The 24,685-nt window shown below is 36.8% G+C and overlaps 1 protein-coding gene across 1 annotated transcript in view; it reads left to right on the top strand.

Annotated features, from left to right (window-relative positions):
• The window catches only part of aacs (acetoacetyl-CoA synthetase), a 38,744-nt gene extending 16,251 nt beyond the window's left edge, over nt 1-22,493 (top strand). The window contains exons 10-18 of the mRNA XM_005800980.2: nt 257-381; nt 9,440-9,504; nt 12,488-12,610; nt 18,177-18,290; nt 19,044-19,169; nt 19,285-19,354; nt 19,968-20,026; nt 20,221-20,423; nt 20,534-22,493. Coding sequence (XP_005801037.1) covers nt 257-381; nt 9,440-9,504; nt 12,488-12,610; nt 18,177-18,290; nt 19,044-19,169; nt 19,285-19,354; nt 19,968-20,026; nt 20,221-20,423; nt 20,534-20,671 — 1,023 coding nt within the window. The 3' untranslated portion in view covers nt 20,672-22,493. The remainder of the gene's footprint in view (nt 1-256; nt 382-9,439; nt 9,505-12,487; nt 12,611-18,176; nt 18,291-19,043; nt 19,170-19,284; nt 19,355-19,967; nt 20,027-20,220; nt 20,424-20,533) is intronic.
• The last annotated feature ends 2,192 nt before the right edge of the window (nt 22,494-24,685 follow it).

Raw genomic sequence — 24,685 nt, 5'->3', positions numbered from 1 at the left:
ACTACTTGGTATTGTTAAAGCCGCTGTTTTAGCCCTGCAGATGCTTTTTCACAAAGTGGAATCAATATTCGCATTATTAGTACCAACGGAGAGCGCCGCCAAAACTGCACCGCAGCATGCTGCCAAATGAGAAACGCAATCATGCGAATCACTGTCTGCGGGAGTCGTCCATTTATCCATGTTGATGACAAAAGGAGTGTTTATTTCAGATAACTTATCAGTGTGGATGGATCTGTGTCTATGTGTGTTTTCTTAGACCGGCTGGATGATGTGGAACTGGCTGGTGTCTGCTCTGGCAGTGGGGGCCTCAGTGGTTTTGTACGATGGTTCACCGCTAATGCCAACAGCCAATGTGCTGTGGAACCTGACGGACAAGCTGGGGTGAGTTAGCAACGCACACATGCACAAAAACATACAAAATGGATAGAGTGACTTCAGGAAAAACAAGGTTCCAGGAATGTTGTGTTGTTTATGGGAAGGAAATCATCTTAGGAGTGATGAGAGTTTTTTTTTATTGCAGATTTTTTCCAAATGGGCTACCTTTTCATTTAGGGACACAGAGGAGTTTGACATTGAAAAGAAATAAAGTTTCCTTTTGAAATTGTAATTTGAATGTTTTCGGTCCCCTGCGAGGTTTGGGAATGTTATTGGTGAAAATATTAAGCAAATGGATTTCAAATGAGGAAAACAATAGTTGTTTTTCATTCCTGCTACAGAACAATCCTCCACAGTTATTACTGTCCCTGGTAAACATACATTACATGAACAGGTTTAAAATAATGTCACCGTACATTCTTACAAATATAAATAGTTAAAAAAATACAACTTCTAATTTATGTGCATTATTTCAGATGGGGGGAATAAACCCCACTGTGTCAAAATTATCAGTACATAGAAATTGACATTCCTATAAAAATAAATAAAAATGAAATAGTTTAAAATTTAACTTATTCTTTATATTTTAAAGTTGGAGTGTCAATTAATCTTATGTCATGCACTTCCTTTTTCCTTGTAATATACTTATTTCAACAACACACAGATCCATTTCTCTTCCTTAGCCACTCTTCAAAATGGGAAAGAGAAGAGACCATGGCATTAAAGAAAGACAGATGTGTGTTGAAGCGCTGAGACAAATAAAACTCCTTAATACCTAAATTTCAACTCTATATAATTAAAATATATATATATATGTTCTTAAGTTGATCAAATAGTCCTATAACAATCTATTATTGTTCATTTAAGCTAGATTTTATTTTTCAGTTAGAATCTTGGAGTCTTCAAACAAATTAAAATTAAAATTTTCCTGCAGTTTAAGAGAAAATTCAATACAGTCAATGTAATACCGACTTTGCTTGATGGTATAAACACCTAAATGTGATTAACTTGTTTTCTTCATTTTAAAAACACTGTCATGTCTAAAAGTTGAAAGTGAAGATTAATAAAAGAGTGTCTGAAACATTAGTATGTCTGTTTATTGATTAATGAGATGCAGGAAAATGTAGATATACAAATAGAGAGAGCTTTTTTTTAAAAAAAAAAACCCACAGAATCAATGAACTGCTTATCTAATTGAGAACTTGTACACGCATGCATGCAGGAGGATGGTCATGAATAAAGATTTCAGGGTTTAATGGGTTTTTAGATGGCAGATCAAATTTACTTAGTAAGCTTTTGTTTTCCATTTACTGACTCAGCATTTATTGGAAAAGAACATAGGAGGAAAGAGGGTATTGAAAATTAAATGTAAAGAACAGGACAGTTTAGGCATCATTAGTGTGTTTTTGAAATACAGACAACATCAAAAACATAGACAAAACACCCGAATTTAGTAGTACTTTTTATTCTGTGCAGAATCTTTTCTTCTTTTGCTACTCTAGTCTTCCAGAGTGTTACAATAACAAGCAAATATTAGCCTTTTAGTTAGTAAATCTTCTCAGAAAACTAGCCTGCAGTCTGTTGCTTAACAGAAAATGCAAATCACATTTTTTCAACTCTACTTTTAAAGCAGTGATACCTTTATAGCAGTGCTGGGTTCCGCTCACTCTGCTTTCACACTGCAACTGTTCATGACTGTTCATGCTTTTCACCACTGAAAAATAGTAAAATTTGTCTCTGGTTAAATGTGGAGATCTTTATTCAGACAGCTGAGCATCACTGCATAGCAACAGGTGTGGGAGAGCAGTGCTGCATTACTTCATGCTTCATACAGCTGCAGATAACCCCAGTCATCTCCGCTCTTTCTACTCTGTCATTAAAGAGTCCTTAAGCTGTTGGAACCACAGTTTGATGTTTAGCAGTTTAAAACATCCAGGTTACACCATAATAACCAAATCATGTCTATGCTTCAGTTAAGTGAGCTCAGCTTTATGTATTATGGATTTGGTCCACTTTTAAAATAGATGTGGCTGCAAGTTTGGTTGCCAAATCTTCTGCTGATCAGTATAAAAACATTTGTAATAACTCTAGTTTCTTTACAACCCCCCTTTTTTTAATAATAAAGATGGCGGCGCCCAAAATGGCTGCGGCTGCGTGGGCTCTCGACAACTTGCGAGTATTTGAGCAAAATACGTCGCCTAAAACGCTACAAACTTTGCATCCACTCAGTAAGTTAGTATATGATCGCCAGCGTCTGCTGGAATTACGATCATCAAGTGATTTTGGACTCATAAATACGACTACTCTGGAGTGTTTACGTGATCTCGGAGTGCTATTTTATTTTATTCTGGAGTAACCTCACAACATTGGAACCTCAAAACACTGTCCTGAGCCGTATGCAACGAAATTTCGTTCTGTATACACCCTGTGCATGCAAAATGACAATAAAGTCAGTCTAAGTCTAAGTCTTTTTTCCATTCCTAAAGAAATATTCTCACACACCACCTTCCTTAATAAAACACATACAATATTTACAACAGATCTTGTCTTTGCTAAATGTCCTTTTGCTGTTCCCATTCCCACTTTCAATACCATAAACTCTACTTTATAAATCCTATTCATCAATCTGTAAGAGCAAAATTATTAAAGTGTGTAGATGTGTGAGCTGGATGAAATGTGCTATGATGGGTTTAATTTGTATACGACAAATAGTATGAACATATGTTTTCCTTCACTATGGGTTTTTAAGATTGTGTGCTTTGTCAGAGTACATTCTAAGCATTTCCAATTAAAACTTTAGAAAGGTTTATGTAAGTCGTAAAGGAGTTGGATGATTGCTGCCAAAATACTTTTAGCAGCCGTGTTTTTAATTGTCTTCGTGAAATGAAGCCCCTGAGCAGTTTTTAAGATAACTTCTTGTTTTTTTTATTTAGTGAAATTGTCAGTCTGATTATGTTGTATCCTGTTCCTTCAAGCTGCTGAGGGACACAGTGATCTAACTGCCTAAATATAGCGCCTCACAGAATAACTTTTTATCATTTTATCACATTATTACCATAAACTTCAATGTATTTTATTACAGTTTTATGTCAAACTCCAACACAAATCAGTACATAATTACAAAGTAACATGACAATTCTTGTTTAATTCTAAATGTCTCAAGCTTATTCTGATTGGATTGTTAGCATTCATAAACATCATCTTTTTTTAAAAAAATTTTTTTACAGATTCTCAGTTTAATTTAGGTCTAGACTTTGACTGGCTCATTCTATAACATGAATATACTTTCGGATAAGTCCTTCTGTTTTGCTCTGGTTGTATGTTTTTGGTCTTGTGTACAATGTCCCAGTTGCAAATGAGAGCTTGGATTCAATATTTGGTAGGTCATATATTTCAACTGTGGTGCATTTTGGTAATAAATATGGCCTGTTTGACGGATTCCGTATGCTATTTGTGCCGACACCTGATGTTGCTTTTGAGTAGCTTGGATACCAAATATCAGAGAGTGGAGTAGGAAATTGTGATATTGATAAGAAAGAAAATAATCTGAAAATCATAATTAGTATCAACATCGCAATTTTCAGCAAAAGCAAACTTAGATTTTCCAATCCCACCCATCACCATATGAGAATGTTGTGTTAAAGGTAATGTGAGGGTTAATTTACCATTCACTTGTATTTTCCAACAAGTAGCAGGTCATAATAGACAAACTGTGTTTATAATAAGGTTGAATTACGTGCAGGTGGACTCACTTTAGTAATTTAGTTACAGCTGAAGGTATTCAGTTTAGGGATTCTCGGGTATCAAAGAGGGGGTGTTATTTTTTCCTTCCACTTTACAATTGTGCACCACTTTGTTTGTGTCTATCATTTAAAATCTCAATAAAATACAATGAGATTTGGTTGGAATGTGACAAAAGGATTATGAATAGATTTTTTTGTGCATTTTAAAAACCAATAATATAGCCTAATTGTTGTTTTCAATTCATTCTACAACAAAAAAAACAGCTCCTTCGACTAATGAAAAACCAAAGATTCAATATTTAAGAACAAAGTTTTTTAGAGATAGTAGTAATTCATAAAAACAAACCAATATTATTAAGTCCACGGCAAGCCTTGTCAGCCCTTACTCCTTTCTGCACTTGGTTTGTCCTTAAGCAAATATATCTGAAGCATATATTTGCAGCAAAATGACTAAAATGACAAAATGAATTTTGTCATTTTAGTCCATGACTGTGACTGTGCATTGCTGTCCACACTCTGTCAGGCAGATGTTACAAAAAAGTACCACAGTCAGCAAAAGTGAGACTTAAACGCAGTGATACCTGTGTGAAACATCTTTACAGATGACACATTGCCTTCAGCAAGGAAGGGAATAATAGAAAGGACATTTTGACACCCTGGAAGTTTCAAAACTGCAAAGAAAGACTGCTCCTGCAAAATTCTTTGACAGGAACTATTAGTAAATTCCAAAGTTACTGATGTCTGTTTAAATGTTCTTAGTGAGTTGAGCATTTATAATATGATGTCATTTAATTTTTTTAATGGGGAAACTTGAATGAACAGATTGGAATATACTAAGCAAAAGTGCCCATACAGAAGTGCTTAATAAAAAACAACTCGTATGACAGAAAGATGGATAATACCTTAAATTGTGAGAAACCTGAACCAATTAGGTGCTGATATTGCTACCTTAGACATATTCTTTAGAACCTGAAGGCAGTGGGGGGAAAATAAAACCCTCTGGGAAGACTGCCATAAATTTTACAGTTTTTCCTTCTGAACTGATGTCGGACTTTTTAATTGGAGCTGAAACTGTCAAAGACCTGGAAAATGTAAAACCTACTGTTAGGCTTTGCCTCTCACCTTGGATTTTGTTAGTCATTTGCGTGATGCTAATAATTTAATTGCTCCCGTGCCTCAATTTTTTGAGCTATTGACTTTTAATGCTACTTTTAAAATATTTTTCGGACTAAAAATTGATAATGATTCATGCAGTATTGTGTTAGAATGTTAAAGAATAGTCATAGTGAAAGGTTGGCATTGGTGGTATTTTTGATCACTACATGAAATGAAGCTCTAAAGAGCCTAACCAAGGAACGCCATAAAGTTCAAGTTCTATCATCTACAAATAAATTCCTGGTAATCTCCAGTTTTTTCTCATAGAATTTTTGTACAAACTTATGGTTGAAGTAATTTTACTTTTTAAATTAAGAAAACAAATTAAGTTATTATTTTTTCCACCTGTGCCACTGTCAAAACTACAGTTATTTGCAGCCATAAAAGATTTTTATGGTGATTTCTGTGTTGATCATTATCCTGCTGAAAGACCCAGTGACAATCCATAATTTCTTTACAAGATGAGTTCATCATGTTTTTTATTTTAAATGTTTGAGACACTTCAAAGTGGTTACAATGCCATGCAGGATCACGGCATCATGAGCCTCTGTCTCTTCAACTCACCTGGAGTACTTGTCAGAAAAAAGCTCTTAGTTTCAGTTAAAATCCCAGGAGACATTATGAAACAACCAAAAGCCACCTTAAACATTTCATAATTTGTTATGGAGTATCTGTTGCAACTTTTGTCTCATCAAACTAAAGCATACAGCTCCTCATAAGGTCCCATTAATTAATATATTTACATGTTTCCATTTGTGCTAGTTGACCTCAGTACCACTCTGTGCTGCAATTTTCTAACAGTGAGCTTTGGAGATTTCCTTGCCATCCACAAGATAAAAAAAACATTACTTGAATGGCATATTTTCTGTCTTTTACATTTTTAGGAATACTACAATGAAAAAGTATTTTTAAGGGTGTTTTACACACCTCTTCCAGGGATGCCAGTAATTTTGAAGGGCACTCCATGCTCTGACAGAGAGTGCAATCTCTTGATACAGTGTGAAGCATAGAACATCTGAATGCACTGACAACTTCCCATGAGCAAGGTGTACATAGGAAAGATTTTAGTGAAACTATCCCGCTGGACCAAAGTGGAAACAGAATTGAATGTATTCCTGTGTGTAGCAAAGAAAAGGTTACAGCATTTAATTTCTGACAGGTTCCATGTGTGAATGTGCCTCTTGAAGCTTCTGTGTTCTCAGAGGATCTTCTTGTCTCTTCAATCTCTTGTCCATTTGTGTCAAATCCTGATGTGGCAGTAGATTATTTTTAACAAGACTGAAACTACAGTTTATTCATTGTTCAGTTATTGACAGTGTAAAATGTCAATTGCTCTTCTTTAGGACAAAGAACTAGTAAAGTTTAAGTTATTGTGTCATAGAGTTCAGTATACCCACACTGGGAAGAAAAATGAAAAAATAAATGTGTGCAATATCTAAACGAAATGTCTAATTTCTTAAAAATAGGACACTATAATTGCAAGGCTCTAATTGGCCTATTTGCCACTAGGTTAAAATTTGTATTAGTATTAACATGTGTTAAAATTATGAAAAGATACACTTTTTCTAGCTTTCAGAACAGCTTAAATATTTGCTAATCTTAAAACTGTATTCCTCCAAGCAGCAGTTTTGCGTGGTTCCTTTTTGTCCGGGACACCTGTAAAGAGAGCAAAGGCTCTTGTTTATACCCCAGTGACTTACTTGCCAGAGAACAAATAGAAAGGTAGTCTAGAATAGACGCAATGAAAAGTGGAGCTTCGGCTGCTGCATCACGACATGGAGCGGGGACGTATAATGCAATAATTGCTCTGAGGTGTTTTTGTGTCTGATTGCTTTTGAGCATCTCTTATTGATTTAGCAGCTTCCAGTTACACGTCCCTCTTGAAATGCACACGTCGGGTCATGCTGTCACACAACCCTCAGAGGCAAAGACTCACAGCTTCTCCTCCTCCCTCCATCTTAAACACCCAATTAGCAGCCGCACCTGGCCACCTGCCTCCAATCAGAGCGGCGGGGCTGTTTCCATGGCAGCAAGCAACGAACAAATCCAGATGCAGATAGGGGGTCAGGGATGACGGATAAAAGAGAGATGGACTTTGTGTGCAGATGACAAACAGATTTGGGTGAGGAGCGTCATCTGTGGAATCAGATGGCTGTAACTAAATGTGGAGATCAGGTACTAACTGTCCTAAAGGGATCATGCCTTATTAATTGGATTAATTTCATGAAGTTTAATCTGAAAATATGTATGTGTATATTTGGGGTGTATGGTTAAATTTTGGCCAGTATGTATAATTAATACTCAGTAAATTCAAGTTTATTCACTCACAACATACATTCTCAATAAGTTTTAAAATCCCTCCACCACAAAACTGTTCAAAAACATCAGTGAATTATGGTAAGTGTCGGCCTTTGTCCTTTTGAATATGTATAACTTCAGACCAGAAAGTACATTATGTTTTATTTAACTCAGATGTATTAAAATTGTAATGAAGTGGAATTGATTCAGATAATCACATACAGCAAACAGAAACCTAACTATACAACTTATTGTTATCTTGAAAGAAGAAAACAAAAATCAAAAGGGTTAATACTATGCAAATTTACAAACTTTCATGTATACGGTGTTATACAAATTGGCAAAATGTCTCCAAATTCTCAGTTTTTAAGAACTTTACTCCAGATTTTCTGCATTATTGCTCAGAATGGCATCCTGTGGCTGTAGCCAATAGAGAAGTTAATCAGAATCAACATGACCAAGGAGTAAATGCATCAGACACGTGGACGCATCACTGGCTTCATTCCATCCAACACGTTTCTTCTTGGGACCTTTACCACTTCACCCCATCTCACCCCCACCCCGGTCATTCACCCCATCAGCCACATCTATTAACCACAAATGGAACAAATAACAGCTTTCATCACAAACTGATTCTTGGCCATTTGATCAATAAAGCACCAAAGGATTGTGTCTTCCACATACAGATAGAATTTGGGTTTATTTTTCATTGGAAGAATTGTCTATTACAATGATAAGAGGCAAGTTGATTGATTAAGACTTCAAAAATAACTTGAAAGGACAAGAATGCAGATATTCCCATTCACAGGGACATTTAAAGGCCCTTTTGTTTGGTTCCAAAATTAAAACCGCCTGTAATGAAAAGTGACGTTTCGCCTCCTCATGCCTTCCACATGTTGTGCAACTGTTGTCAGCTGCCAGGGTGACTTCCATTCACCGAGAAGGAAACTTCTGAAATCATTCAATTTCACGATTGTTAAGTGCAAACATTTTGTCGATACTTTTCCTAGCGGAGCATCTAAAATTGAGACATTTTGTCCTCCTTGTCTGGCCAATACTCTGTAAGTCTTTTTGTGTTTGCTCAGGTGAAAGTCAATTCCCAGTCACCCTTTTCCTCATTTTTTATCAAGGCTTAACTGAGCACACGGGTTGTGTTTCTGCATCACCTTGCTTTACATTTACACAGTGACTCATTCTTCTCCACTGGGAGCTTCCAAGTACAACAGGCAACTGAGCAGCTCCATTGGAGCAGATGGGATTAAGGGCAAAGGCTGCTCAGTAACTTCTGCTCCTTTTAGGCTTTTATTTACATTCAGCTCAGATTCAGTGAACCAATAAATGGACCACGGTTTTGGCTAAGCAGCAATGTCACAGTCACTCCAGCGGTCTGGCATTGGCTCCTTTTATTTTAAAAATGGTTAATTTATCTATTTCTTTACCATTATAAAATTTGTAACCAAAATTTGTGCAAAATCTTAAATAAATTGAATTTCTTTTACTAATGTTTTTTTTAAGTGTTCAATGGTGTTAATAGATAATAATATGAGAGTGTTAAATTTTTTGGGCATGTTATTGCATGGTCCAAAAAAGGAGAGTGTGTACATTTTTTTTCTTGCAGAAGGTTCCAGAAAAACATCTGGAATGTTCTTCATTTATCCAGCAATGTGTGCTTCACAATTTAGAGTACAATACATGTATTTAGGAGGCTATAAATGGTTACGAAGATTCTTGAAACCTCTGATGCGAATCTATTCTTTTCCCAGAAAACTAATCTTCTGTGTTTTACAATGACCTATTGAGGAATTATTCATTTTTCTGTCTTTTTTTCCCAAACAATTCATGTCTGTGTCCACTTTTCTCATTTCTAGCATCACCATCTTTGGCACCGGGGCTAAGTGGCTGTCTTTGGTGCAGGAGAAGAACCTCAAACCTTGTGAGTAACCCATCCACAGCACACACACATGCATTAACTTTGAGGGGAAAACACAAACATAGATATACCAAAGAGCTTCTAAGAAAAAACCACTTATGTACTCTTAGAGAATGAAATATGAAATGACTATGAGAAAAATGAACATTTTATTTATGTTTATTTTTGTCGACTAAAACGGTTCCAATGCAGTAGTTACCAAGAGTAGCTAGGAAAAATGTGAATTCCCTTGAACTTTTACACATTTTCTTAGTCATTAAATCCACTCACTCCAGTATATTTTCTTTTAATTTAATGTGACTAATGTGTTGTGCATTTGTAATAAAATCCATTACAACAAATTGTTTTCAGAAGTCACCTAATGGGTGTAGAGCATCTGTCAACCATGGGAAAAACAGCACTGTGGTGAGATCAGAGTACAGTTTCAGTACTTAAGCCATGGAAAGTTTTATGTGTTCTGGAAAAATAAACACTGGACATTGTCTTAATATCCATCCTGAATCCGCAAGTAGGTGAATTTCCAGGAATAATTTGGATTTATGTTACACAGAAAAATGCAAAAACAGATTTGTCTGTGAATGTTGTACGAATAAGTGTTGATTAGAATGGCCCAGTGTCTTGACCTAAATCCAATATACAATATCTAGTAATAATTATTACTGTTCGGAGATTCTTTCAATCCATTCTTCCTAATGTTGACCTAAAGAAAAACAGTAATGGCAGAGAGAAGTGATTCTACAAAAACTGACAAATTTTCCAGATTTTCATTTGTCAAAAGTTAGAAAGCTCGGTATTATTATCCTTCCAGATTACAATTACACCCTATATTGTGGTGATCTTCATGTATGAAACCTCAACAGAATTTCACTGGAGTTTGATATTTGTGAAATATATGAGGAAATAGCAATGTTAGAAAGTTATTCAAACTCATTGAATTGAATTTTGTTTTAATGGTGCAGCGTCGAAACTTGGGCTGCATTCACAGATTTTTAACTGAACGGAAAAACACAATTTCAAAATATTTGTCTGAACATTAGCAGGGATTTTAATATGAGCAGTTGATATTTATAAATCCTCAATAAAACAGGGAAGTTCAACTCCTTTCATTTAAATGCTGTTCAGAGTTCAGAATGTGACTGATCTTTGTGGCTCTTTTTTTTTTCTAGTCACGATTCTATGTATTCAAAAATAGCAACTGTTGTTATAAATAGTGTTTATTAATTAGACTTTTCTTTGTTTTTCTTTGATCCATGAAACAGACTCTGTCATTTGTGTAGATAAACTGTCTACCCTCACTTCAGACTAATGAAGAAAACTGAGACAAAACACAGGGAGCTTCAGATCTTTTCGAATGAAACCGGTTAACGTAGCTTGAGCTACAGAACTGGTCTTGCACTTAAGTGTTAAAGTCCCGAAAGACATAATCTTTCTTTTTTTTTTGCCTTCTCCTTCCCAAGCCACTTGATCCAGCTGGCATTGTTTATGTGTGTGGGGTGTGTATGCAAGTGTGTGTGTTTGGATTCTTATTAGTAAGAGACGGAAGCAAAGGGAGATGTTTCTAGCTGTGTGAGTTTAAGATTGGGTATGTGTGTGTTTGTAGCTTGCAAGCATGACTTGACTGGGCTCGATTTAGGAAGCGTCTTCACTGACTGCCCCAGTGGAGAAGCCCTTTTTCCTGAGCTGACATTTGGACTGGACACCTGGAGGCATGGTGGGGGGTTGCAGAAGTTCCCACTGTGTCTAGGCGTGTGTGTGTGTGTGTGTGTACACTTGTGGGGTGAGGGTCGGTTGCTGGAAGCCTCTCGGTTCACAGGGTGTTATTGGCATGTGGTTTGGGCATCTGTGGGTGACATAGAGCATGTGCATAGATCCTGGGGATGACACCTAAAGTGTGTGTGCATGTGTGTTTCAGTAAATAGGGGCTTGTAGGCTCTGTCACAGCAGGGTGGCTAACTGCAATAACACAACATGTTGGGGTGCCAGGAGCCACAGCTGTTCGCAGGTGCTTGCCCACTTTTTTGTGTGCCGATTCCTAATTTGGTTGAAATTATTGCCGCCTGCAACTGTATCTGCTTTTTTGATCCAGCTGCTACTGTGATAAGTGAATTACAGCAGTGATCACAAGACAAAGCATAGAATTATTTCAGAAAATTGTTAGCAGAAGTTGGGAGTTGTTTTGTCATCACAACAATAGTATTTCAATTTCCTTTGTTTGTTTTTTTTTTTTTGCAAAAAACGCAAATTAGTCTGTAGGTGGGGTTTAATGTAACGGGTGAAAAAGAAGAAATTTTACAAAGCTGTAATCAGGTTAATTTGGAAATTACGATTACTACATACCTAAACACATTTTACTGCACCTGCTGTGATCATGTGCAGTTGATAACCTCCCATTTACAGCATCACCATCAATTACCGTATAAGGTTGAATACCTACTTGTGATCTTTTAGTGACCAACTGATGAAGATTGTTGTGTGACTGATGCTGAGATTTAAACTTCAGGGCGGCTAATTGCAGAAATTACAGACAAATTATTGTTTAAAGATTACTAATATCAGGCTGTTTTACCACTTTTTAACATAGATAACATGGTAGAAGGACAACATTAGTCACAACCAAGATATGCAGAATACCATCTATAAAATCTGTATCAGCAGCAAAGAATATACTGTATAATTCAGGTACAAAACTTGAGAAGGGTTATTCAGAAAGTTTTAGAAGACCTACAGAAAGTATGGACATCTATTGATTAACACCACTTTAAAAGGTTACCAAAAGTTTGGGTCTTTGGAAAGAGAAGAAATGAGGTGATGTAACTTTTGCACATTACTTAACATGCTGTAAAATTACCTTACAAATCTCATACATTTTGGAAACAATGTACCAATGTGTTCATTCTGTTTGAAAATTAAAAGAGCAACTAATTCGGAAGCAGTTATTAAAATGTTTTCTTACTTTTTTCTTTTACTTAACCTTCCTCTCGCTCAGCGGAATCGCACGACCTTCAGTCTCTTCATACCATACTGTCCACTGGATCGCCACTCAAACCTCAGAGCTACGACTACGTCTATCGCTGCATCAAGAGCACCGTGCTGCTGGGCTCCATCTCAGGTAAACAAACTATGTTAACGTTAGACATATGAAGATTTGAGTTTTCCACAAAAAAGAAAACAAGCTGTGGTCTTTCAATCATCTCCTCTTTACTTTTTCTCATCTCTCTACTTCTCTTTCTGTCTTCATATGGGGTCAGATTCTTTCATGTTCAGTAAAATCTTTCTTCATGGTCAGAGTATCAGGATCTGTAGAGATAAACAAAAAGGCACAGATGGCACTGATACTGAAACCTGTGAAATAGCTGAAATACAGTTTAAAAATATTCAAGCTGTATGTTACCATATAAAGATGTGGGCATCTTTCTGTAATGAGTAAAAGCTGAACTTGAAGAGAACAAAAAGATTCATGAATTCTTCTGGTTTGGAATCTCTTAACAGCCATTTATATGACAAACATGCACTGAAATACAATTTGACAAGAGTAATAGGCTATAATTTGTAAGCCTCTGAAAGAAAATTAGAAATTAACTTCTGAGGATCTACAGAAGAAATGGTTATCAAGTTCTAATAACTGCAGCCAAATATTCAAAGATTTAGGTATATTGCAGGTGAAAATCTCACAAAAGACCCGGTTCACCCCCTTTTCTGCCTTGTCGAGCAGAAAATAAGGAGCTAGACTTTTGGTGAGGAGTCTCAATAAGTGTTGCAGAGGCATTGGACGAGAACCAACATTAGGCAGAAATGAAAAATTTAGAAAAGTTGAATTAAAACATCCCCTAATTTCAAACCTTCCACTTGAGAGATTTCTAATGTTCAGTAATTTGGGCTTTTGCGAAACCTCCAGGATCAGAATTTATTAAGCTGATATGTTGGATACGGCTTATTCACCACTTTTTTTCAAGTGAGTTGTAAAGCTGCAGCAAAGCAAGTAGTCAGAATAAAATGTGGAATTCTTCTAAAGAACTGTTAAATAGGAAGGATGGTCAGATTAAAGGTGGCGTAGATTTCCCTTCTTTAAGAAGCTGATTGATCTCAAGTTATAAACTCAGTTTCAAAACTAAAAACTGGTTTGTAGCACTGCTCAGCATTCTTTTGTGATGCAAAATTAGCAACAAAGCATATGTGACACTAACACAAAGGGCTGGCGCAAACAAAGAAAATTTCAGCAAGATAATATATATATAGCTGCGTCTTCGTCACAGCATAGTCATGCACCAAAAACTCACACACAGCCTCTCTCAGCCTCCTTTGTGATTTTGACAGGTCAATAGAATGCTATCTGTCTGTTTCAGTTAGTCCTGAAACGTTTAACATTTAGCAGAGGCTGGGTGACTGACATCGAATGCACATCAGCATATACACCCACACTTATGTACGCACATATTCACATGCACCCGGACGAACACACAAGCTCCCGTTGACATGCAAGACGAGAGAGTGGACATGGGCGTCGACCTGAGTGCCAATCATTAAACGGAAATGTTGAAAGGCAAAGAGCAGAACTGTACACAACAAGAATGACTGGAGTTATTTTTCACAACTTTTTTTACATACTGTTTACATTCACATTTGTTATATAGTATGCATTACACAAGCTTGCTAAACCAACATCATGTTGAGGATTGGCAGAGAGAACATGCAAACTCCATGCAGAAAGACCCCGGCCTGGAATCGAACCCAGGACCTTCTTGCTGCAAGGCAACAGTACTACTAACTGCGCCACTGTGCAGCCATTTTGCTAAATTATTATGTAATTTATTAACTGTTTTTGAGGAAAATCCTGAGACATTTGGACTTCTCAGTGGCACAGGTAAAATAGCACTTTTTTAAAGCTGGGTTTGCAAACTTTGTGGTTTGGTTCCTTCAACTGTTTCAATAAAAGAAATAAACATAAACTGTAGATGAAATGTAAAAGGTAAAGGATATTTTTCTAGATTTGAGAAAAAAAAAATTGTTGGTGTGCCTACGTATTTATCCGACCATTTTCAATATGCTGTCCTGTTTAAAGAAAAGCATCCTCACAGTGTGGTGTGTTCAGGGTGTCTCTGCAGCACATGCTGTTTTGCCTTTAAGCCAAAAAGTTCAAATTTGTTCTCGTGTAACCAGAGCACCTCGTTTGGTGTCTCTGACGTGGCTTGTGCCAAACTGCAAATAAGATTTATTATAGCTTTCCAGCAATCTCACCACTCTTGCATGAAGACCAGATTTGTGAAATGGACAAATACTAGATGCCTTATAACCTGAGGAGCAGATCAGCTTCTCTAAAGTTGCATTGGGCTTTTTGGCTGTTTTTCTGCAAATAATGCTCCTATTGCTGTCATTTTAGATGGACAACCATGTCATGGTATGTTTGCAAGTAGTGCCATGCTCTTTCCATTTTGTCCTGATTATTTGAAAAGTGCTCTAAGAGATGTTGAAAGTTTTTTGATACAGTCCTGCTTGAAATTTAACTCTAAGTAATTTACAAATAGACCATGATATTTATTTTGTAATTATTGAGAAAGGAGCATGTTTATACATGGATTTTTTTTACTTACTTCATGCTTCATTTTCACTGTAAATAATGTAAGAGTATGCGTTTGTGAACTACTGGTGTTCATGATGGGCCTTATGTTACTAATTAAGCAGCTTCTAAAGACAGTTTGACAGTTTCAATTGTACATATTTATAGTTAATAGGGTGAAAAAAAAAGGTGGAATCCACACAAGATTTTAAGGATTTTTTATTTAAAAACAGTCACTTTCTTTCCACTTAACTATTATTTATGACTTTCTGTTGATCTACCACATGAGAACCAAAACATGTATATTGTTGTTTGACATTGTAACAGTAAAATGTGATAACCTTCTTGAAAAAGTACTTGCAAGGTGTTATGAATTATGTTTTATGAAAAAGGTCTGATTATGCATAATCATTTTATACACAGAGGGTTAAACTGAAATTGAACTGCCTGTTCAGTCTTTTGACCTAAAGCTATCTTAGAAAAATGACCTGTTTGACTAAACTTCCGCTCTTATCAAAGTGTTTTAATATTTTTTCACAACCTACATTGTTATGCTGGCAATTAATATTGTGGATTCATCATTTTAGAGTGAGATTTTGTTCTCTGTGTTAATGTGTGTTTGTTAGTCGGAAAAGCTGGTCCCCTTGTCGCCAAGGGCATCAGCAGGCTGCAGCCCTCTTGGCTGCCAACCGCCCTAACCTTGACCCCCGAGGTCATCAACTCCGTTGGTGTGTGTGTGTGTGCGCATGTGTGATAGGACTTATCACAGCATATGTGCCACTGTGACCACTGCCTGGTGGCATATGTGAAGGGCCACTGTGTAGATTTCACCCTGTGCCACTGTGTCGACTCCAGAATATATATACAAACTTTCCACGCAGTTGTTTAAAGGTTATGGAGATTTTATTTGCATTATGAACCATTTCCTCAAAGATGCTGTGTTTTTTAGGGTGTTTGTGTGTGTCCATGCCAGCATGAACGTGGCTTTCTCCTCACCAGGTGGTTTTAACACTGTCACTGCTGGATTCCCTGGATTCTAATGTACCTCCGTCTGACTGTCCATATGTCTCCTCTATGCTCCCCTCTTACTCCATCTCCTTTGGGGACTACGTGCTTCTGCAAGTTGTTTGAATCTCTGACTTTCACAATATGCTTTCTTTGTACAATCTACTTAAAAAAAACCATGAATGCAGCCGAAGATTAAATATGGTGGTTGATGCGTTAGTTTGTGGCAGTTGGCGGCTTTGTCTGGCCCTGAAATGTCCCAGAGGATGTTCAAAGCCTTTACACCTCCACATACACACACATTCATAGTGGAAAAAACACCAACTGAAGAGTGCTGCTTGGAGCATAAGATCAATGTGACAAGCTAGCTTCTTGTTGATACGCACGGTCTTTGCACAAGGAATGGCACGGAAAGCATCCCAAGAAAGCCACAGCGACTTTTGCTTTTAAATATACTTCTCTGTGTATTTGCTTGCATGTTTGTGCCCACCTATGCAGATGAGAGTAACAATAAGATAATTGTCTATCTTCCCACTTTAAGTGTGTTTGTGTGTAATCAGAAGACAATGTTTCCTCTTTCTCCAGGGAGCCAATTAAAGCTCAATAAAGAACCTGGCAGACAGACACAGAGACTGAGTGTAAAGAACAGATAGAAAAGGAAGAGAAAGAGAAAGAGAGGGAGGAGCAGTAGAAGGGCAGAGAGCGAGGGTACAAGATGGATGGATGTAGCCTGTGATACAGAGAGGAGCGACGCAGGGAGGTAGAGAGCGAACAATGGGAGGGGAGATGAATAGAGTGTGTCAGGAATAGTTGATGATTGGAGGGTAGAAAGAGATAAATAGGTACGTGTATGTATGTGAGTGTGTGTGTCATCATGACAGTCTTAGGAAGGTGTTGGAAAGGAGAACTCCTAAATAGGTCAGCGGAGGTGGAGCAGTGCGCTAACACCGCCAGTTTGCGGTAGCAGTTCCAGACAGATGCTACGACAAATTGAAGTAATGTCCACGGCCCAGTGGTCTCTGGAGACACAGGGATGCTGCTGTAAGCTGCAGCACTGAGCGTTTCAGGTACAGTAGCTTGTGTGAAACAGAGCTGCAAACAGGAGCAAAAGTTCAAAAATGAAATTACTAATTTAACTTGATGTTTGTGGGACGGTCACTGGTGTCAAGTTACACCAAAATCTAAAAAAAAAGTTAGTTTCAAAAGTGCTAAAAAATTGTAGTCAAAGCTACTGGGAGGAGATGTCAGAGAAAGATTTTTTTTCTCTCATTCCTGCTTGAGGCATATAGTGACACAAGCAGGTCACTCTTGCTACACATTGCCGGTCAGCTGGCTGAACGAAAGCTTTTTTTTCTTGCTTGCATAAATTATTTAAAAAAAAATATTTCCAAAAACACCATCATCATAACATAGCAACTTAAGGTAAACCTGTTTTAAAGCAGCCTGTAAGCTACAAGCAGCATATCCATAAAGCAGCTTATGGTGGGGTTACAGGAAGCTTAGCTAATTAACCAGCTACCATCAGCTTGTTAGACTTCTGTTTCTCTTTGATGAGCAGAAGGTATAATTTACTGTGGAGTACACTTTGAAGCACCAGCTAAACATAGAAAATGTATGATTTAATGATTTAAATCTAAATACCAATTAATGATGTTATCACTAACACTTTTAATAGTTTACTAATCCGTGTTGTGAGATTAGAAATAACCTCAGCTTTTGTTTTAAGTCAAAGCAATTTGATCACAGTACACATATTGGATAGAAATTGCATTGTAAAAACTTCAAACATGTGAAACTATGCAATTTTTACTCAGTATTTCCAGACCATTAGCAACTTATACACTTCCATGCCTCTTTGAACTGGATTTGAAATAACTCTGATAGGTTGGTATTATAATGGCTAAGAAAACATAAAACTTTCAATAAAGAAAGGTCAAGAGTTTGACTTTCCTAAATCCGAGCCTCAATAAAACAGTTGTGTTCAGTCAAAAAACATATATGAAGAATATTCTGTGTAAACTGAGAAGGCGAGTAGTGAAATGAATCTGCCAATACAAAATAAACACAAGTTGTGGCAATTTTCATTAACAGCTGTTTGTCCTTATATTCTCCCCAGGTGGGACTGATATAGTTTCGTGTTTCATGGGCCAAAACCCAACGGTTCCAGTGTACCGGGGCGAGATCCAGTCAAGAAACCTCGGCATGGCTGTGGAAGCCTGGAGTCCTGAGGGTAAGACGATGTGAACGTGTTTGGTGTGGGAGAATCTCCCAGTAAATTAATGCCTTTCTTTTAGTCTTCAGTCTAAGTTTAGCAGCTGTTAAATTGTAGGAAAGCTGCAATATTGATAAAAATTAATAGTAAGCACATTTATTGCCCATGAGATGCCCTTGAACTTCTAATTTGCTTTTGAAGCCCAACAACAAACTAAATTTTTAAGAAGATTTAATTTGAGGAGAACCTTATGTTCATTATAGATTAATAAGTTATGAAAGTATATGTCAACTAATAAAAGATAAGGCAGTGTGAAATCAACTTTCCCTGAAGAAATGCCATTACACATAACTGGGAAACAGTATTTCTAATAGCAATGTATCAAAAACAAGTTTTTTTTCTTTCTTGTAGTAGTTTGTTGGGAGTTTTGAAAGTCCTTTATATTTTTTCATTGATTTTAGCCCATCATTCCCCAGCTCCCTTCTGCAGGCTGTTTCTGCCACCTCAAAGGAAAGTGGACTGAGGGATCATTTGAAGCCGTTCAGCCTGGGATTATTTCACTCAGTGTTTAAGGCTTTAACCCTCTCCTGCAGAGCGGTTAGGGCTGTGTAGAATCACACAGTGTTCTAGGCGGTGTATTGGACATATTCTGCTGCTGTGCACAACTATTAATTACTGCTCAGTTAAATTTATCTTTAGTGTTTGCTGCAGTATAAGCTATAAAATGTTATTGATGAAAAATGTGATTTTGCGTGTGTTGGTTATAACCAGGTAAGCCAGTTTGGGGCGAGAGCGGTGAACTTGTCTGCCTGAAGCCAATCCCCTGCCAACCCACTCACTTCTGGAATGATGAGAATGGGAGCAAATACCACAAAGCTTACTTTTCTACATTTCCTGGTAAACGCACAGTAAACATTCAAATAAGAAAACCCACGTCAGATAATCAGTTTTTATGTACAATTTAGAGTAAGTAATAGTAAAAGTAATGGTTTTGATTGTTGCTGTGCATTAGGTGTGTGGGCCCATGGAGATTATTGCAAAATCAACCCAAAGACAGGAGGCATCGTCATGCTTGGGAGAAGGTCAGCTGTTTCACCATTTTGCTCACAGAAGATCAGTTATAATAAATATTGAAACCAAGTAATTTTTTTTATCATTGTAGTTTTACTTAATTTCTTTTTTAAGCAATGCAGCTGAAGAGGTTTTTATTTGTATTATATCAATTACAGAGAAAAAAGTCAGGTTTTGATGCTTTTCCAACTAGTTTGTATTCAACTCAAGTTATTTAAATAGAACCAATTCACAGCAAATACAAGGCAACATTTCTAATTCATATTGAAGGACATATTTGGTGTAATGTCACTGTAGTCACATTCAATATTATTTTTAAATTCATTGATGTTTATTGGTGCTCACATGGAACCAACAGTGAGGAAAAAATTTCAAACTACAATGTTTTATAAAAAAAACAATTACAGTTTTTCGTTATCAATAATCAACACTGCAATTATCCATTTCTAACTTTTTATGAGACATTACTGCTATGGAAATAACTAGAAAAATGCACTATTTTGAATTATATATAGATAAAGCTAGTGGAAAAAAATTTCTTTTAGCTTTGCATATTTCACTTTTTGTTCTTTCTGGTAGTAGTATATGTATAGTACACATAGTAAACCTGTGATTGTACTGCAGCGATGGCACACTGAATCCCAACGGAGTTCGCTTTGGGAGCTCAGAGATCTACAACATCGGTGAGTTTTAAGGACGGAGGCAAAAAGGAGGGCAAAATCATTGTTATGATAATAATTTAGCTTAGATGCTCTTTTAGTTCTTAGGAGCAAAAGAAAACAATTGTCTAAAAATGAAATTCTTCCCACCTCCTGTCTCGCATATGCTCTTCTCATTTTTGTTTTTCCGTCTTCTTCTTGGCTTTCCTTTCTTGCAGTGGAGGCTTTCGAGGAAGTGTCAGACAGTCTTTGTGTGCCCCAGTACAATGCAGATGGAGAGGAAAGAGTTATTTTGTTCTTAAAGATGGCTCCTGGAAAGCCCTTCTATCCGGAGCTGGTGACAAAGATTAAAGGAGCCATCAGAAAAGCTTTGTCTGCCCGACACATCCCCGCCTTGCTCCTGGAGACAAAAGACATTCCCGTAAGAGATCTTGAATATCAGTCAGATATGTATAAAACTATCAGATCGTCTTAAAGACAGCAGGAGTCAGCTGCAGCTGGAATGACAGCCTTTGTTTCCCCTCTTGGCAGTACACCATCAGCGGGAAGAAGGTGGAGGTTGCTGTGAAGCAGATCATTGCTGGTCGGGAGGTTGCACAGAGAGGAGCGTTCTCCAACCCTGACTCACTGGACCTCTACAAGAACATTCCTGAGCTGCAAAACTATTAAGCATACATGACTGAGGAGAGACTCTACAAACATCAATTTTAATAAAACTGTCTTGGGTAAAGGGAGGGATGGTGGAAAATGGAGGTACTCTGGGATTTATGGTTAGCAGAAATGGGAACAAGTGTTTTTAAAATAATAGGGAATTACATCATTGCGTAATAAGCTGATGGTACAATGCAGGGAGACTTTACACCGTGAGGTACACTGGTTGATAGGCAAGCTTTAAATACTGTCTTTATGCTGCTGCTCATAGTGTGTCAAGCTGTTTAAATAAATGTTAACAAAATTAAACTCTGGGTGTAATGTGATGTGCACAGCAGTGCTTGTGAGTCGGCTTATCCTGTAAAGCTTGCTATGAAAACTTTTAAGCGCACCATTAAGTGTTTGCGTTCACAGTTTGATTTTCATCATCCTTTAAAGAATCTCATCTCTCTGCAGTTCTCATCTCTACCCCTGATGCTGCTTCAGAGAAGCTTTAGGAATACAATCTGGGAAGGTGTGCAGAAAAATACTCATAAAGCTTCATTTCATGCCAGCAGATCATTGTTGTATGGTGTGCGTTGCTTTATTGATGTATGTCTGTGCGTATATATGCATATTAATGAGACGACTAATGTATATTTTTGGAAGATGAACTTGTGCTTATAATTATGCGTTCAAATATAACCGTCTAAACATAACCAAAGGTTGGGATTCTATTTGGATCTTGCATGAAATGTCAAAGTTTACTAAAGATAATTAGGAATCCTGGATGCACTCACAGCACTGCCTGTTTTTCACATCTCTTTATATGGTTACATTGAAATCTGTTTTAATTTAATTTTTAATAGCTAACCTCGGTTGGTTCAGTGTTTCTTCCTACTTGAATACTGTCCTGTTTTACAATGTTGATATGGAAGTTCTCCTTTTGTTGTGCGTTTCTACCAGTTTAGCACCTTTATTACCAGTTATGTACAAAATAGCAGAAGTTTGGTCATAATTGATGGAAATCTTGTCATATTCTCAAATGGATGTAGGTTTGGTGCTTTGACTAGGCCACTATTTTGCTGCCCCTAAGATTTCCTTCCAGAATTGTTGGGTTTTTAGCTCCATCCTGTTTACTGTCCGCCATGTGGGTTTGGGAATCGTCCTATAACTTAAACCATCTGTATTCTCTTGAACTTCAGAATGACAAGGTACTTTCTCTTGATTTAGCGCATCCGAATCAAGATATGGTCAGATTGTGACCAAATGTGAAACTTTAATGGGTACGACTATGTTTTTAAGACACTATGGTTTTGATCAAAATTGATCTGCTTTTCTGTACATGTAAATGTTTTTGTTAGTGATTATCTACAACATCACATGTGTCATAGCTTTTTAAATGTTGTTTCTCTTTAATAGATGTTTAATTTTTTTACACTAGGAAAATGTATTTATTCAAAGCCTTTTTTTTGGTATGGGTTGGAGATCCGATGAATGAACTGAAACAGGTTTGCTTGTTTGCCACATTATTGGTTAGTATAAAGTAGAAAAAACTGGCAGTCACTGGAAATGTGCCTGACTTAAATGTGAATTTTTGACATTTCACATACAGGGAGCATTTTATAGCATTCACTTGTTTTCTGATTGTCACAGTACTCTGTGGTAGGTGGCTTGAATGCAAATATTTTCTGATTTTCTGCTGTTCATCACTAACATATTTTCAAATTAATTACATTTTTCACAGGAGTCCTGTAAAATGAAACCGTATCCCCATACCAATGTTTCATTGACAGTATGCGTGATGTTATTTTGTTCTGTTTAAATAAATAAATATTGGTTCTTTTATGAACAAAAGGATCATAGGTTGGAGGTTCCCATGTTACTACATGCATTGGTGTTTAAGACAGGACTTATAAAACTGAAAGCAAAAAGATTAAAATTATTGTTCTTTATATTATATATAATCTATATACTGTATAATACTTCTATTCCATTGTAAGCTCACGTTTAGTTAACTGATTGGCTACAGTTTTCTGGGTTAAATGAAAATAAACTGGATTAGTATTTGGATAATTTGTTTTAGCCTAATCAAATCATATGTATTTATAAAGAATACTAAAAAAGGGAGGGATTGATCAAAGTGCTGTACAACAAGAGAATAAGTAAAAACAGACATTAAACCATCTTAGACATCACAACAGAAATATCGGTCAGAAATTTGAAGATTTGGTTTCTATGCTGACTTTGAAGGAGCTCTAAACTTGACGTCTTACTATGATGTCAAGGACAAAAAAGGAAGAAAAGGTCCAAGGCATGCAGAACTTTCTTCTTGTTTTTGCACCTTAAGCTAAACCCCAAACACACATTTTTCTGTAATTGAGGAATATGTAGAGGTCTAGTTTGACTTAGGAGTTCCTTCCCTGTGTATTTGCTAATTAATGCTAGTTTTGAAGTTTTAACCAAGACTTTCTTAACTGTTTGTATCAATATTTTCAGTTTGGTTCCAGTTTATGGTAAATGGAGTATCCCTTTAACACATCAGCAAATCCGTGCTCTTCACACTGATACCGGCTGATTGGTGTTGTTCAAGTTTGCAGTTCATGATGAAACTTTGGGATGAAGATAAAAGACAGGTGGATTGATCCAGGAAAAGTTTTCTCTGCGTGAGTGTTGAGTCCTTTCTCGTGGAAGCCACTCATTTTGATCGATGGCTCTTTAAAAAGTAAACTAGGCAGTTTTGAAGATCCCTGTAACCTTTATAGGGAAGTGTGAACGCTCAGACCTGTCAGTCAATATGATTTGGAAAGAAAAAGACAAAAATAGAAAGGATTTGGAAGTCTTGGTTGCTATCATTTTGTAGAAAAAAGGAGTGCAGAAAGAGAGAATGACGGGGGGTCTGGATTTCAGAGTTGAGTGCTTTGTGAAAACGACTGGTGACAAGCTAAAGTGTTTGCCAAATTCACAAATAACCATCAGTGATAAGAACCTTTTAAGCTGTTTTTCTCTCAGTCATATTCATTGGTTAAACCAGAGGGCATAAAAAAGCAGAAAAATACAATAATGGCTTAATTTTGTACTTGACTGATCATTCAGTTTAGATGGTACTAATTTCAAAAATAAACTGAAACCACTCAGATTAATGACACGCCTGTTTTAATGATCCACATAACGTTTTGCTTGTGTTGGTTATGTACTAGACTGTCTGCATCCAGTGCCTTTACTCCTCGCTCCCCAGTTCCCAGCATCATTACCTTTTGTCTCTTCTCTGCAGCCTTTGTGTTTGCTCCTGAGGCCTTTCTTAAAACCCTGTTTTTTGCCTCCTCTTCTCTCCTCTCTTTTTCATTCAACCCTTGACCCTGAAATCGATTGCAGAGCAATATCTTGGAGGATTTCAAAAAAATCCACTTTGCAAAGACGCGGCTTGGGCAAAATGGGCAGTTGTTTCCTCTACACACTGTTTTGCCTTTAATTGCATAAAATGATTCGGGAAGTCAGCGTTGCAAAAATGTATTATTTAAATGTCTGAGTATCCAGAGGTATAAACGAGCTGCAAAATGGCTCAAACTGAGACTGAAATAAGATTTACTGCCAGTACTAATGCTTAAAGCCTCACCAAAGACAATTAGATTTAGGAACAGATTTAGACTTTGTCAGCCTAACATGCAGCTATCTTTTAATGAGAATAATTTCGCTGTAGCTTTGACTGGACTGTATGTTCAGGGACTTGTCATGCTAGAAGGCTACTGAAAAATTGCATCCATACAGCATGATGCTGCCACCACCAAAAATTCAGAAATGTATAAAGTATATATCCTTAAAAATGATCTGCTACTTGTGTTTATCTGTTTTTTAAAATTCAACTAACGTACATTAAAGTTTGGAGTTTTAGCGAGACAAATTTTCACAGAGTTTAAGTTATGGTCTTTGCAAGACCCCAAATATTTATGCCTGCTTTTCTGCATAAAAACAGAAGTGGGTAGTATTAGTGATTGTGACAAAAGCATGTAGATTTTTCATATGAACGTTAACATCTAACTTTTAAAAAAATTA

Source organism: Xiphophorus maculatus, chromosome 12 (genome assembly GCF_002775205.1).
Source record: "Xiphophorus maculatus strain JP 163 A chromosome 12, X_maculatus-5.0-male, whole genome shotgun sequence".
In the NCBI taxonomy this organism is placed as follows: Eukaryota; Metazoa; Chordata; class Actinopteri; order Cyprinodontiformes; family Poeciliidae; genus Xiphophorus; species Xiphophorus maculatus.
Note: the sequence above shows the minus strand (reverse complement) of the source record. Positions and strands in the feature narration are given on the sequence as shown.